General features: G+C 41.0%; 2 protein-coding genes across 13 annotated transcripts in view; one reads left to right on the top strand and one right to left on the bottom strand.

Moving 5' to 3' along the window:
* The window catches only part of LOC115168945 (protein SFI1 homolog), a 70,156-nt gene that overhangs the window by 19,218 nt on the left and 34,008 nt on the right, over window positions 1-16,930 (top strand). The gene's annotated exons all lie outside the window — the stretch shown is intronic.
* Window positions 1-16,930, bottom strand: part of LOC115168946 (zinc finger protein 175) — a 29,488-nt gene that overhangs the window by 7,369 nt on the left and 5,189 nt on the right. For 3 of the 9 annotated variants that reach the window (XM_029724488.1, XM_029724491.1, XM_029724490.1), the window contains exons 2-3: window positions 12,618-12,650; window positions 3,899-4,064 (exon numbers count right to left, since the gene is read on the bottom strand). In XM_029724488.1, coding sequence (XP_029580348.1) covers window positions 3,899-4,055 — 157 coding nt within the window. In that variant the 5' untranslated portion in view covers window positions 4,056-4,064; window positions 12,618-12,650. Of the gene's footprint in view, window positions 1-68; window positions 88-187; window positions 218-3,898; window positions 4,065-12,617; window positions 12,651-16,218; window positions 16,265-16,930 lie in introns of those variants that run through there. The other 6 variants (XM_029724487.1, XM_029724486.1, XM_029724492.1 and 3 more) reach the window with 4 other exon arrangements.

The following is a 16,930-nucleotide window of genomic DNA, read 5'->3' as shown; positions in this document are numbered from 1 at the left end:
AAAAATATGAAATGCATGCAAGTGGTTCCAGTTAATTTTTTTATTTAACTAGGAAAGTCAGAACAAACCCTAATGACGCTGGGCCAATTGTGCGCTGCCCTATGGGACTCCCAATCATGGCCGATTGTGATACAGCCTGGAATCCAACCAGGGTCTGTAGTGACGCCTCTAGCACTGAGATGCGGTGCCTTAGACCGCTGCACCACTCTGGAGCCCACTAAAATGTTTAAACACAAAGACAAGACTCACAACATTTAGCTTAAAAGTTCATTAATTATGAATAATTCACATTACAAGCGCAGCAATGTGTTCACTCGTCTCGTTCATATGCATGAAAGTTCCATAATGCTATTTATTACACGAGAACACCATTCTCAAACGTGCACCTGATGCAAGCGCTTTTTATAATGTGACAGATGGATATACAGCCTAATGGTAGAAACTTAGAGGGAATATCTGAAGATGCAACAATATGACTGTGCCTTACTGCCTTTGGAAAGTAGAAATGCTGGTTTCAATGGTATAATTAGGAAATCTTCAGTTTTTTTTTTCTATGGCCGGATTTTGGCTATAGGCTATTAAAAGCAAGGTAAGCTTGGCTATATAAAACGTCTAGGTTTCAAACAATGATATGGCTGGCTAGGTGTCATATGTAATTATTTAGGTTATGGAAATGTGTAATATTAGAATATCATTCCAATGTTGGGCAAATAGGCCTATTAGAATGCACATTTTAATATCTCCCAGCCTGTCTGCGGGCCCGCCGGCCCCGAGTTGAGGTTTTGTGTGCTGGGAGTTGCTGTGGCATTTGCATTGTCTATAGACTATGGCTAGCTACTATGGTATTCTAGAGAATATCTCCCTGACCTGAACTGAATGCACACTATAAAATGTGCAAAGTATTTCTGCCTCACGTAGCAACACTGCCTGGCTGGGGGCTGTGCATACGCATGTGAAGAGCTGAGTGACAGATTCATTTTTAGAAACGTGGCGCACGGGCATAAAAGTTGGTTTAATTTACTTGAAACGGAAGTCTACTGTAGTGAGACTTTGTCCTTGTGTTTCTTGGCTATTTACATCGTTTTGTTCACACGCTAGGTTGTTTTTCTATGTTTGAGTTTCAACTGTTAGGGAAGAGAAGACAACGCTTCTACTAGTCAGACCCTCAATCTCACAGTTACAAACAGGACTCAAATTGCATTACCACGGTAACCTCTTGCCCCATTAACATTTTCTCATGTGATATTTTGGTTAAAAAATGAAATGCAACAATATACCACATTACTTCTTACTAGTAATACATTTTTTTTAATAATATTACAAATGCTCATCTGTTTTTTTTGTTTTGTTGGTGTAATTTTCAGTGGTGTAAAGTACTTAAGTAAAACTTTACTATTTATATTTTTGACTACATTTAGCTCCCAAGTGGCGCAGCGGTCTAAGGCACTGCATCTCAGTGCTAGAGGCGTCACTACAGACCCTGGTTCGATCCTGGGCTGTATCTGAAATGGCCGTGATCGGGAGTCCCATAGGGCGCGCACAATTGGCCCAGCGTTGTCCGGGTTAGGGGAGGGTTTGGCCGGGGTAGGCCGTCATTGTAAAATAAGAATTTGTTCTTAACTAACTTGCCTAGTTAAATAAAGGTTAAATATATATTTTTTTTAAACAAAATTATGCACTTTTTACTCCATACATTTTCCCTGACACCCAATGCTTAGCAGGACAGGAAGATGGTCCAATTCACACGCTTCTTTTTTATTTGACTAGGCAAGGCAGTTAAGAACAAATTCTTATTTACAATGACTGCCTACCCCAGCCAAACCCTAACATGCTGACCACACTGCTCGCATCGCGTGAGCGAGCGGTGCAAAATACATTTACACATACATGTTATTCAATCATTGCACTGCTCGCAAGCATCTGCGTGGCCAGGAGCTAAAATAGAAATTGGTCCTATTTGTGATGCTCGACGCACTGCAAGTCCGGCCTCTCCCATCTCCTCATTTGTTTTTTAGGAGCAATGACATCTCATTTGGTTTTTAGGTGCATATACCGACGTGGGTGATTGAAAGATGAACTTAGGTCCACACTCCGGTCGGTTGTAGTAATGCTGTAAAGTTGATTGCCAACCACCATATGGTGCGGCAGGGTAGCCTAGTGGTTAGAGCATTGGGCTAGTAACTGAAAGGTTGCAAGTTCGAATCCCCGAGCTGACAAATCTGTCATTCTGCCCCTGAACAAGGCAGTTAACCCACTGTTCTTAGGCCGTCATTGAAAATAAGAATTTGTTCTTAACTGACTTGCCTAGTTAAATAAAGGTTAAAAAAAATTATATATATATAAGTCCAAAGAAGAAAAAGAAACCTGAGGGATGAAGAGACAAACGAATTCGGTTTACCGTTTTATATGTGGATTAATTGTCTGAGTAGCGGACCTTGTGCATTTCAGGTAAAATAACAACCCAATGTTTATATACCAGGACAAATTAGCTAGCAACAGCAAGGTAGCTAAATTGCCATAAATGTTAAATGCTTTTTTACCTATCCCCAAATTAATATAATTGGTTCAGTGTTTTGTTTTGATATTTCAACCTGGGTGTCCTGATGGCTTCTGGTGTGCGTGAACAAAATCAACTTGTGCGGTTTGGTTTAGCATGTAACCATGCTGGGCCAATTGCGCGCCGTCCTATAGGACTCGAATCGAACCAGGATCTGTAGTGACGCCTCTAGCACTGAGATGCAGTGCCTTAGACTGTTGCGCCACTCGGGAGCCCCAAGAGAACATCCCTGGCATCTCTATTGCCTCTGATCTGACGGACTCACTAAACACATGCTTAATTTGTAAGAGTGTTGGAGTACGCCCCTGGCTATCTGTAAATAAATAAAAACAAGAAAATGGTGCCGTCTGGTTTGCTTAAAATAAGGAATTTGAAATGGTTTATACTTTTGCTTCTGATACTTATGTATATTTTAGCAATTACATTGACTTTCTGGGAAATTTTGGCTCTGAAAAAAAATCTGCCTGCCACAGTGGCTGGTGTACCAAAAATAAAGATGTTTTGGTCCTGGCCGTTAGCAAGTGGTGGTGCTCAAAGCGATCATTCTTCAGTGACTGAAGACAGGGTGAAGGCTGAGAAACAGGCGCACACACACGTTCTTTGTTTAATGGGGCAGCTGGTGATGGAATGTAATGTCTCTAATTTAAGACTATTCAGTAACCAGTTCATAATAACATTGTTCTCGCTTAGATATTGTATACATGTGGTTTGATTAATAATTATGTATTAATTGAACAATGTAATGGATGTTTGTCTGTTTTCATTAAGATGCAAAAACAAATTCTTAACAAATTAAGTTTGTAATATAGACCGTATCTGTCTCAAAAGGACCAATTACTTTAAAAGCACTGCAAATGAACTAGACCCATGTTGGCATATATAAACATTTAAAAAAACAAGTATTTTAATTTTGGACGGTTCAAGTCCGGTTTGACAGTTGCAATTGCACTTCGGGTCGGTGAGGGGGGAAAAAAATAGTTGCGAGCCCTGCCTCCTTCACCATTTTGTCCTCATCATTCAGATTATTCAAATTCAATCATGGAAGTGTTTAGAGCGATTTAAAAAGGGACAATAGATCACTGAGTACCAGGCCATTAGATAGGGCCGTTAGCAAATTGGGTAGGCCACCCATCAACTGCATTCATTTGCAGAGTTTTGGAAGGGATTACATTGACTGCAGTCATGATTTGTGACTGCCGGTGTGGCGGTAATACGGTCACCGTGACAGCCTAGTGTCAGCGCAATGCCGCTACCGAGCAATTTCCCTACACATCAATTCATTTCAGCTGTATTTGAAAAGAAGTTAACTATTCTACAAAAGATACAAGCCATATGCCTCACCTTTGTTTTTCTTTTTTTCTCTGTAATAATGCGCCTGTGTTGACACGTTGTGTTTTAACGGTACCAGAACAGGTCTTGGAGGTGATGGTACCATAATGTTGCATACTGGTGGTGGTTCATATTGGCATCCCTCATCTTTTGTCACACCCGACGTCATGTGTTCCACCTAAACAAAACAAGTACAATGTAAACAGGGGTTAGGAATATTTGCATAGATACGCTAGCTATTTTCTGTATACTCTGCCAACGGTACAACATTGAACTTCAAGTTCAGCCTTTTCGCAAATCCCATGTTCACTGAAACACTCGTCTGTAACGTGAACCCTGCAGATGCTAGTTTCTGAAGTAACTTTAAACTTTTCATCAGGCTTAATGTTACACTCAGCAAGAAACAGCACCCACTCCAGCAGGAGTCAAAGGTCTTGAGGAAGGCTGTGTTGAAATGCTAACGAATTCTTGGCACATCCTGTTACCGAACAAGATTTGGACATTTCTATAAATAATCAAATCCATAGATCACATAAAACAAACAACTCTCAGGCGCGGTGTTCTTGAACATCTAACATTGATCGGGGTGTTCTCAAATCTTTTCGACCCACTGGGAAAAGTAGCGAGCACAATCTCTGGCTTGTATCTCTATGCTGCGGTGGAAACATTTGTAGCTGTATTGATCAGTTTTCAGAATGACCAAATAGCTTGTGAGCCAGATAGTTATCAACTTTATGTTGTTGCGAGGTATGCTAAACAATTTTGTGGTGCAGCTAGCTAGCTTACTTTGCATTGCTTCTTCCACTCCATTCCTCCAGGGAGAGAAAAAACGAAACGTAAGATAATTACTGCTTATTTAAGAAAAAAATAAGGTGGAGCATATTGAGAAATGGTTGTAAAAACATAAGAGCCTACTGGTTTTAAAAAAAGATACCATTTTTTTAAATTATTTTGATTGTATAATTCTTGGTAATTTACTGGTGCTATTTTGTCACATTTTTACATTGAATATTTTTGTATTTCAAACAAATTCAACTGTACAGGAAAAACGATTGATATTGTGTCCATAAAACAAAGGTCCAGTCTATTCACCAGAGTCCATAGAATACAAAAGATGAGTTTGAACAAAAAGCTAGGCCATTGCAATTGTTGCTGAATTTTACACAAAAGACTGATTTCCCACAAAGTCCTGCAATAAGAGCTATGACGCTAATGTGTGTAAACTCTTTGGAATTGTAATCATGGGGTAAGGCTGTACAGTCCAATATGAATGTTTTACACACAATAGGTTGACTGGTGAGCTAATGTGGCTCATTTTATAGTGGTTTCAGATAGGGATGTGTTGGTCATGCAAATGATTGCCAGGTTCACGGTATTTGACCGTTAATGAACATGTTTAGCATCTCCGGGCTTCCATGCATACAAGCAGATGATGCACACCTTTGGAACATTTTACATTTCATAAAGTTGAAAAAAATCAATTTAATATCACAATATCCATTATTTAGTTGTGATAGGCCTATAAACCTGGACATGTCTTTGAAATCAAAACAAGGGTTTCATGATGTGACTATTGATGATTTGGAAAAAGTTTTTAAAGACATGCGCTCTGATCCTGCCCGCAGAGAGCGAGACAATTGCATTGTTGCTTTGCTTGTGTGGCAAGTAAGTTAGGGGATATCTAATCAATGGAAGATGGAATTAAAATAACAGAATTAAAAGTGAAATGAGAAAGAAAAAGCTACAACGACCAAAAGCCAACCAGAAGGCTGCTATTTAGGCTATAATCTGAATGGAGTTGTGTAGCTAACTGTAGGGCGGTGAGAATCGTAGTTGCGTTATGGCTAGCCTCAATTAGCCTAATTAGCTAGTTTCTCTCGATTTGATGCAGTCAATGAGGTACTATGTAACCGGATGTGATTTATAAATAATGAGCAAGAAGTGAGTCTAGCGCGACATAAGTGGATGCCGTCTCTCCCTCAGTGCCTGCGCCGGTTTTCCGAGCCTTCCGTACATAGGTGGTGCATGGGTTTCAAGTTTGGGGAAGCTAATTTTCACCATAAAAATGCACCTTTATAATAAAGCATTCCATGCATCCTCACATTTGCAGACGTATGTAAGGTAGCATACTATTCCTAATGTGATGATTAAAGTGGATAGTTATAATTTAGGCCAGAGGTTCCCAAAATGTTTATATCTGAAAATTCTCACGACCCACAAAAAAATATGCCTTGTAAGAATTTGCCGACGAGTAGGTTAACCACCACTACCCTTGGTATTATTGGCCAACGTGCAACGGGACGATCTACAATTAAGACTACCCTATCAACTGGACATTTAAAAACTAATATTTTGTGTTTCACCGGGACTTGGGTGAACGATGACACGGATAATATGGAGCTGGCTGGCTTCGCCGTCTTTCGGCAGGACAGAGCAGCTATGTCTGGTAAGACGTGGGGCGGGGGTATGTGTCTATTTGTCAATAACTGCTGGTGAGCAAAGTCTAATATTTAAGGAGTCTCGAGGTATTACTCACCTGATGTAGAATACCTCATAAGCTGTAGACCACACGTCTATATTATTTGTAGCCGTCTATTTTCCACCACAAACTGATGCAAGCACTAAGACCGCACTCAACGAGCTGTATAAAGCCATAAGAAAATGCTCATTCAGAAGTGGAGCTCCTAGTGGCCTGGGACTTTAATGCAGGAAAACTTACATCTGTTTTACCTCACAACTACCAGCATGTCACTTGTGCAACCAGAGGGGAGGGATTTATTTTTTTAAAGACTCTAGACCACCATTGCTCGACGCATACAAAGCTCTCCCTCGCCCTCCATTTGGCAAATCTGACCATAATTCTATCTTCCTGATTACAAGCAAAAACTAAAGCAGGAAGTACCAGTGACTCGCTCAATACGGAAGTGGTCAGATGACGTGGACAACAGGACTGTTTTTCTAGCACAGATTAGAATATGTTCCAGCATTCACCTATTGGCATTGAAGAGGATACCACCTCAGTCACCGGCTTCATCAATAACTGCATCGACGACGTCGTCCCCACAGAGACCGTACGTACATTTTCCAACCAGAAGCCATGGATTACAGGCAACATCCACACTGAGCTAAAGGCTAGAGCTGCCGCTTTCAAGGAGTGGGACACTAATCCGGACGCTTATAAGAAATCTGGCTATGCCACACTGGAGCCGGTGTCGTAGGATTCAATCTTAGTCTTCTATTAACGCTTTGCCTGTTTGATGGTTTGTCTGACACCCGTCGGATGTGGCAGGGCTTGAAAACTATTACGGACTACAAAGGGAAACACAGCCGCGAGTTGCCCAGTGACGTGGGCCTACCAGACGAGCTAAATGCCTTTTTATATACTCGCTTCGACGCAAGCAACACTGAAGCATACATGAGAGCACCAGCTGTTCCAGACAACTGTGTGATAATGCTCTCCGTAGCCAATATGAGCAAGACCTTTAAACTGGTCAACATTCACAAAGCCGCGAGGCCAGATGGATTACCAGGACGTGTACTCATAGCATGTGTCTTCACTGACATTTTCAACCTCTCCCTGGCCGAGTCTGTAATACCTACATGTTTCAAACAGACCACCCTGTGCCCAAGAAAGCGAAGGTAACCTGCCTAAATGATTACTGCCCCATAGCACTCACATCGGTAGCCATGAAGTGCTTTGAAAGGCTGGTCATGGCTCACATTAACACCATCATGCCAGAAACCCGAGACCCATTCCAATTCGCATACCCCCCCCCAACAGATCACGCAATCACACTCCACACTGCCCTTTCCCACCTGGACAAAAGGAACACCTATGTGAAAATGCTGTTCATTGACTACAGCTCAGCATTCAACACCATAGTGCCAACAAAGCTAAGCTAAGGACCCTGGGACTAAACACCTCACTAAGCTAAGGACCCTGGGACTAAACACCTCCATCCGCAACTGGATCCTGGACTTCCTGACGGGCCGCCCCAGGTGGTAAGGGTAGGCAACAACACATCTGCCACACTGGGGCACTGCTTAGTCCCCTCCTGTACTTCCTGTTCACCCATGACTGCGTGGCCAAGCACGACTCCAACAAGTTTGCTGACAACACCACAGTGGTAGGCCTGGTCACCGACGACGATAAGACAACCTATAGGGAAGGAGGTCCGAGACCTGGCAGTGTGGTGCCAGGACAAGAACCCCTCTCTCAATGTGAGCAAGACAAAGGAGGTGATCGTGGACTATAGGAAAAGGAGGACCGAACAGGCCCCCCATTAACATTGACGGGGCTGTAGTTGAGCGGTTCGAGAGTTTCAAGTTCCTTGGTGTCCACATCAACAAACTATCATGGTCCAAACACACCAAGACAGTTGTGAAGAGGGCACGACAACACCTTTCCCACCCCTCAGGAGACTGAAAAGATTTGGCTTGGGTCCCCAAAAAGTTATACAGCTGCAGCATCGAGAGCATCCTGACCGGTTGCATCACGCCTGGTATGGCAACTGCTCAGCATCTGACCCTAAAGCGCTACATGGGGTAATGCGTACTGCCCAGTACATCACTGGGGCCAAGCTTCCTGACATCCAGGACCTATATACACTCCAGTCACACAAGTCAGTCAGACTGTTTTCTCTGCTACCGCACGGCAAGCGGTACCAGAGCACCAAGTCTAGGACCAAAAGGCTCCTTAACAGCTTCTACCCCAAGCCGTAAGACTGTTGAACAACTAATCAAATGGCCACCTGGACAATTTACATAGACATCCCCCCTCTTTGTTTTTACACTGCTGCTACTTGCTGTTTATTATCTATGCATAGTCACTTTACAAATTACCTTGACTAACCTGTACTCCCGCATTGACTCGGTACTGGTACCCCCTGTATATAGCCTCGTTATTATGTACATTTGTTGTTACTTTTTCATTGAGTCGATTTATAATTTATTTAGTAAATATTTTATTAACTCTTTCTTGATCTGCATTGTTGGTTAAGGGCTTGTAAGTAAGAATTTCACGATACCTGTTGTATTCGGCACGTGACAAAATTGTGTACATCCATTGTGAATGACAGCAGTTCCCCTCTCAATGTGAAAAATCCTTCCAACACTCCCCCTTCATAACCACCAAGCCTCTGTGTGAAATTAAACAGTCATGCTCTGATCCCATATCTCCATATAGTTTTGCAAACAGGCGTGTGCGCAGTGGATATGGTTTGATGTGGTTTACAATCGAAGTTACTTGCTGCAGTACATCTCCAAGTTCTGTGCTCCGCTCTTTTGCCGCCAGTTGCTCTGTGTATCATACAACGCGTCTATATTGCAGAGGGAGACGCATTCATAACTAGAGTGCAGAGGCCTGCCTGCCGTCCCGTGATGGATTCAGCCACATCTGTGCAAAAGCCCATCATTCGATCCCATATGGAATCTGTTTTTCGTCAATATAGCCACACAGCATACTGAACATCCGCTATACCGTTTCATGCTCGGGAATCGTGAGACGGAACAATATGTCCTCATTAATAGCATCCCCCGACGTATAGCGAACAAAAGTCAATGCATGGGGCATCTCGGCCCTCACAGCTAAAGTCCATTTGGAGAGCATAAGCTGGGTCATTCAGTCAGTTTTTTCCCATAAAGTTCTACTACACTTTATATGACTGGAGACATTAGCAGAATCTTTTTTATACAAAAAAATTACAGGATAGCCTACTCTGCTGACATTGACAAACAGATCAATAAAAACAATATTGTCTGATCCATATAACAGGCCTATGAAAAGAGACAAATACAATGAGGGTCATCTAACCTGAAGGAGGAAATGATTGTCCAAAAACAAACGTGGCACTGACCCAATCATAAAGACTGACTATGCACACCCACTGGGGATATGTCCGATGTTTTCCGCTGGTGCCAATAAGATGGGCTACTGTTCGCTCAATTAAGTTCACCATTTTCCTAACTAAAAGACAGATTGGAATCTGTTCATTGTCTTCTCTTTACAGCAATAGCCAATTTGCTTTCCAAACTGTTTTTCCGCAATTGTATTTTAGATATTGCAATATGCCTGGCTAGGTCTCAGCTTTTCACTAACAGTAGCAACTCAACAATAATATATTTGCCGCATGCGCTGCCCAAATTGCGGGCCCTTCCAACTGTAGGCTATGCGATTTAAAAACAGTCCACAGCTTTTTTTTTTAAACGCTAATGATCCTCTGTGGCCAAATAATGCATTTCTGGTGTAGTAGCCTATTTTGAATTATTTATTTTATATCTGTATGGACAGGAGTAAGCTAATTTGGCCATATAAATTTTGGCAATTTAATTACATTTACTTTAGGGAAAGCTTAGCTTCCCCTAGACTTGTGGATGTACCGCCTATGCTCCTGTGTCTTACACACACGGCCTCCACTCCCCAATAGCCTACAGCTGCTTGCTGTACCTCCCTTTCCGTAATGCCTCCGGTTTAATAACGTAGAAAAACAATTGGCTTTTCTGCTGCTTTTTTGTAATTTATGCATATCAGGTCCGGGGCTTTCCAGTGTCCATTTCAGAAAGGGAGCTCAAACTCCCATCACCATTTGTCCTCATCATTCAGATTGTTCAAATTCAATCATGAAGTGTTAAGAGAGTGATTAGAGGGACAATGGACCACTGAGTACCAGGCCATTAGTGAGGGCCGTTAGCAAGTTTGGTAGGCTACATCAGCGCAAGAGTCCTGCAATAAGAGCTATGTGTAATCTCTACATAGTTGTTCTATGGGTGTCACTGAGTATGCTGATACCCCATTTCATGGGTGCACACTATAGGTAAAGCTATACAGTCCCATATGAATGTTTATTACACACAATAGGTTGACTGGTACAATCTGATCTGAATGTCCGATGCACACAATAGACTGACTGGGGAGGTGATTTCCTACAATAAGAGCTATGACACTAATGTGTGTAAACTCTTTGGAATTATATGTGGGTGTCACTGAGTTTCATGGGTGCACTCCATAGGTCTTTTCATACAGTGCTGTGAAAGTATTTTCCCCCTTTCTGATTCTCTATTTCTGCATATTGTTTTTTTATACTGAATTATCAGATTTTTTACAAATATATTTTTTTATACATTTATTTAATTAACAAAGTTATGCAACACCCAATTGTTTGGTGTTCGCCAGGCATAATGAGACCATGTCATCCAAAAAGTTGACTCAAGTTTGCCAAAAAGCACCTGGATGATCATCAAGACTCTTTGAAGAATGTTCTAGGGACAGATGATTCAAAAGTATAACTTTTTGGACGACATGGGTCCCATTATGCCTGGCTAAAACCAAACACTGCATTCCACAGTAAGAACGTCATACCAACGTACAAGCAAGTGAAAATGTCTAAAAAGCATGACGTTTTACATTTTGGAATGGCCTAGTGCGGCAGGACTTGAAACGAGCAGTTCATGCTTGAAAACCCACAAATGTCGCTGAGTTATAGCAGTTCTGCATGGAAGAGTGGGACACAATTCTTCCAGCAACATGAGAGACTAATCAACAACTACAGGAAGCGTTTGGTTGGAGTCTTTGAAGCTAAAGGTGGCACAACCAGTTAGAGTGTTAAGGTGCTTTTACTTTTTCACACAGGGGCATTGAGTGTTGCATAACTTTGTTTATGACATAAATGAAGTGTTATCTAATATTTGGTTTTGGTTGAAGATCTAATAATTCAGTATCAAAAATATGCAACAGTAGAGAAAATGTGAAAGGGGGCAAATGCATATTCAGTGCTGTGCAAAAGTATGCCCCAAATGTAATTATGCAGAACTTTTTTTTTGTTCCTGTTATATAACATACTTGTTTAGAATTATCTAATCCAAATGCAAACAATGCCTGCATTACCGCTGTCAGCCTTGAACTAACGTGGCTTCAATGAGAAGGGGCAGTCTTTCTCCCCTTATTAATTCCCATGTGTGAATTGGAAATGTGATTTTTGCATATCCCAATTCTCCCCGAGACACCTTCGGAGAGTGGGATCACGGTCAGGGTTAGCTGCTTTTAGCAATGCGGGTGTAAGTACATTCACTAGCGTTGCTTTTAATTGTATTGGGTTGCACAAAAACAGTCTGCGGGAAACCAGAAGTTAAATGCAATTTCATTTCAACTTACTGTGCCGGTGGGCAGGACGGTTGGTCATTATGACAGAGGGAATTTAAGACAAAATATCTAAAAGGATCGTATTATTAAACCCTTTCCAAACGTGGGTCTGTTGTAGACTCACTTCCTCTCTGCTTACCTCATGTCAAAATAAAAGTCCTGCATGTGCGCCATATGGACAAAAGGAATAACTTGTGATAGACTTATTTTTGATTTGATTTGTAAGCAATATTGTGTCACCATCAGTTGAATACAACCACCTACTTTTTCCTAATTTGTGTTGCTCAACTGGAGATGTGGAGACCTTGATGTACTGTGTAGGCTAAATCTGACCACATTTAGTTGATTGTTTGGTTGTTTTTGAATTTTTTTTTTTAGCAGTCGCAAATATATAGTATAATTTGGCCACACAAGACACTGGTCTGAATTACATCTGTCTGTGTGTACTAATCCATTGCAGAAGCCGTGAGGATGGCACACCAATATCACCAGTAGTACATTTACCATTAATTCCCATAATTTCTAATCTACAATGTTTGTTTGGTTACGATCATTTTTGTTAATGCATTCAATATATTATTATTACAGTCTTACCGTTGTTTGCACTGCGCACAACTTAGGCTACACCTGTGAGGGAAGAAAGTTTGTATTTCAGTCCATTTACAAGTTGTCAATTTACTCATTGTCTTTTGCTAAAATGTGCCTATTTGGAGATCTGATACTATTTCTGATTGTCTTAACTTGCCATCACTGGAGCTTCTCAAAGTAATTTTTTCTTGCTTCAAACAGCAAGTAAACAAAGTCTGTTTTTACATCCATTGAGAATGAAAATAGTTCCTCAACGTAGCCCATTTGAAAAAACAGCTCTCGCCCTTTTGATTACCACTCAGCACGAAAAATGTCAAATCAAATTTTATTTGTCAAGTGCCGAATACAACAGGTGTAGACCTTACCGTGAAATGCTTACTTACGCGCCCTTAACCAAATAGAGTTAAGAAAATATTTACTAAATAACTAAAGTAAAAAAAACACAACAATGAGTCTATATACAGGGGGTACCGGTACCGAGTCAATGTGTGGGGGTACAGGTTAATCGAGGTAATTTGTACATGTATTTTGGGGTAAAGTTACTATGCATAGATAATAAAAGTGAGTAGCAGCAGCGTTAAAAAGGTGGGTGTCAATGCAAATAGTTCGGGTGGCCATTTGATTAATTGTGCTCTGATCTGGTGGAAACCTCATAAAAATAGGCCTACCGGATTAATTATTATCCCTTGTGCAAATAACCTACAGCAGTGTCTGTCTGTCCAGAGCTCACTGGTATGGGAAACTCTGAGGGCCCAGAGTATTTTATACAATATTGCAAGTTTGCTAGCATGAGCTTCCCACCAGACCGAGTTAATACAATGTTTCAAGCTCCTTGCAGACAGGCCATGCATAGCCAATGTTATTTATAGGATATTTTTTTTTAAATCAGGATATTTTCTACCTGCAGGCTGCAATGTTTTTATTTGTTGGCTTTATGTAGGCTATTTTTACATGTGTGACTCATTTCAAGAAACTAGGCGTATGTCGTGCGTCACTACTTCAGAGAGCCATTCAAACGTAAGCTTTTTTTTTTTGATTATCAAAATGTATTTTGGGGGCAGAAATGCCTTCTTGAACATGTGAACTTTCATGTGCCTTAATAACGAACTTGTATGCCATCTGTAAATACGAATACAATTGTTAAATTACAAGCCTAGTTGGTTTAGACAGGAGCCATGATTGGCTGAGAAATGGGTGGACTGGACATGCCGAGAGATGAGTTCAGATTGGTCTGCCATGTAGCAGGCTTCTGTTTATATCATGAGCTGCTTAGTATGTGTAGGTAATCCTTTCTAACACAGCTTTTTTGAAAGATATCGTGTTGTAGAACTGCAAACGTGTTGCTTTCCACTTTCTGGAGGTCCGAGTTTTGAAATTAGTGGAATACACAGTGGAATCAGAGTATGATAGCTAAGAAGATGGAGAAAATTTGGTCGTTTCTTCAAACCATGGCATCTGTGACAGAGGGAGAAGCGTCCATCCATGTATACGGGTAAGATAGTCTAGCTAGCTACATTTTCAGATATTACATGTTTCTGATTGTCAGTTTGTCAAGTTAAAGCGTACTGTTACGAATAATATTACTAGAAAGATTATAGCCATCTCAGAGCCATTTGCATTACTAGTTATAGCCTACTGTTAGCTATCTAACGTTGAACCTGGTTGGTTAGCTACCTGCAGATTCATGCAAGGTAGTAACGTTATTGGGATTATGGTTCATTGTTTAGCTAGCTACACGTCTAAACAAAAGACTCCATTTCAATAGACTGTTCATGATGTCACTGCGACAACTGTCGATAGACGTAGCTGGTAAATTCGCTCTGGCTATCTACTCCGATTTCATTGCAGTCGTCTGAGTGTGCCAGAGCACAGAATAACTGACGAATTTACGGACGCTCAACACCCGTTGACACCCGTTGACGTCGACAAAAAAGTGTAAATTGTTGCTAGCTGCACAGTTTGTCACCAACGCTCTGGATAACATATAACCAGCTCTGCTAGGGCGAGTAAAATGATTGGTTTGCTTTTCCCTCATTTGTGTCTGGAAGTAGCAAGCTGGCCAACGTTAGCTTGGGTGCTGTTAGGTCAGAACGCTCGGATCAACCCTACTCCTTGGCCAGAGCGTCCAGTGTGCGCTCAACACTCCGAATTTACGAACTGATAATCTGACAACACTCTGAGCACACTCTGGCACTCCAGATCGAATTTATGAAAACACCCGTAGTATAAACCAGCCTTTAATCTTGACATCTTTGGTTGTTTTGTACATGGCCTGACGTGTGAATCCTTAAAGAGCTGGGTGGGGCTAAAGCTTAAGAGGGTGTGAACAATGCTGAAAGGGTGTAGACTAGGTATGCATGATATAATCGGTAAGCATATCGGAATCGGACGATATTAGCTAAAAATGCCAACATCTGCCCGATGACTTGTTTAACCTGTTAGGGCTCATCCACGACAGAGAACGGTTGATTTTCAAGGGCAATGAATTAGATTATCTTGGCATTAATGGATTTTGGCTTTGAGTTGTCGTCTCGCTGAAATTTTCTTACTCTTTCAAATGACTGCTCGACTTGAACTTGTTTAGTTGTTGGAAGTGTGCGCCTAGTTTTTTTTCTGCTTTTGTAGTCGATGAATGTCTAGGGGTGATGCACTTTCAAATGAGTAATTAGGTTTGTGGTATTGAAAGATTTCACTTTCTTCCCTTGGGAAATAATAGCAGCACAAACATTGCATTTGGCCTTTTTGTTATCTTCCTTTGAAACTTCGAAATAGATCCACACAGCAGACATTGTGGGCTAGGTTAGGAATGCTGTGTTGCATGTGTAGCACAGTATTTTCATTACGTCATCTACCTACGTTATATAGATATGTACGTCAGCTTTGACATTGGTTCTGCACATTGGCGTTTAACCTCTAGGGTAGGTGGGACGAAATCGTCCCAACTACGTAACAACCAGTGGAATCCTGTGGCGCGTTATTCAAATACCTTAGAAATGCTATTACTTCAATTTCTCAAACATATGACTATTTTACACCATTTTAAAGACAAGACTCTCGTTAATCTAACCACACCGATTTCAAAAAGGCTTTACAACGAAAGCAAAATATTAGATTATGTCAGCAGAGTACCCAGCCAGAAATAATCAGACACCCATTTTTCAAGCTAGCATATGTCACATAAACCCAAACCACAGCTAAATGCAGCACTAACCTTTGATGATCTTCATCAGATGACACTTCTAGGACATTATGTTATACAATACATGCATGTTTTGTTCAATCAAAATCATATTTATATCAAAAACCAGCTTTTTACATTAGCATGTGACGTTCAGAACTAGCATACCCCCCGCAAACTTCCGGTGAATTTACTAAATTACTCACGATAAACGTTCACAAAAAGCATAACAATTATTTTAAGAATTATAGATACAGAACTCCTCTATGCACTCGCTATGTCCGATTTTTTTTTTAAATTGCTTTTCGGTGAAAGCACATTTTGCAATATTCTAAGTAGATAGCCCGGCATCACAGGGCTAGCTATTTAGACACCCAGCAAGTTTAGCCTTCACCAAACTCCGATTTACTATTAGAAAAGTTTGATTACCTTTGGTGTTCTTCGTTAGAATGCACTCCCAGGTCTTCTACTTCAATAACAAATGTTGGTTTGGTCCCAAATAATCCATAGTTATATCCAAACAGCGGCGTTTTGTTTGTGCATTCAAGACACTATCCGAAAGGGTAAATAAGGGTTACGAGCACGACGCATTTCGTGACAAAAAATGTCTAAATATTCCATTATCGTACTTCGAAGCATGTCAACCGCTGTTTAAAATCAATTTTTATGCAATTTTTCTCGTAAAAAAGCGATAATATTCCGACCGGGAATCTGCGTTTAGGTAAATAGACGAAATAAAATAAAGCACGGGGTCAACTCGTGCACGCACCTAAGCCCATTATCCTCTGATCGGCCACTTGCCAAAAGCGCAAATGTGTTTCAGCCTGGGGCTGCCTCGATATCATTCAGCTTTTTCCAGGGCTCTGAGAGCCTATGGGAGCCGTAGGAAGTGTCACGTTACAGCAAAGATCCTCAGTCTTCAATAAACAGAGACAAGAAGAACAAGATCTTGTCAGAGAGGGCACTTCCTGTAAGGGATCTTCTCAGGTTTTTGCCTGCCATATGAGTTCTGTTATACTCACAGACACCATTCAAACAGTTTTAGAAACTTTGGGGTGTTTTCTATCCAAAGCCAATAATTATATGCATATTCTAGTTACTGGGTAGGAGTAGTAACCAGATTAAATCGGGTACGTTTTTT

Source organism: Salmo trutta, chromosome 30 (assembly GCF_901001165.1).
Source record: "Salmo trutta chromosome 30, fSalTru1.1, whole genome shotgun sequence".
Lineage (NCBI taxonomy): Eukaryota > Metazoa > Chordata > Actinopteri > Salmoniformes > Salmonidae > Salmo > Salmo trutta.
The sequence above is the reverse complement of the archived record's forward strand: the minus strand, read 5'-3'. Positions and strand labels throughout refer to the sequence as shown.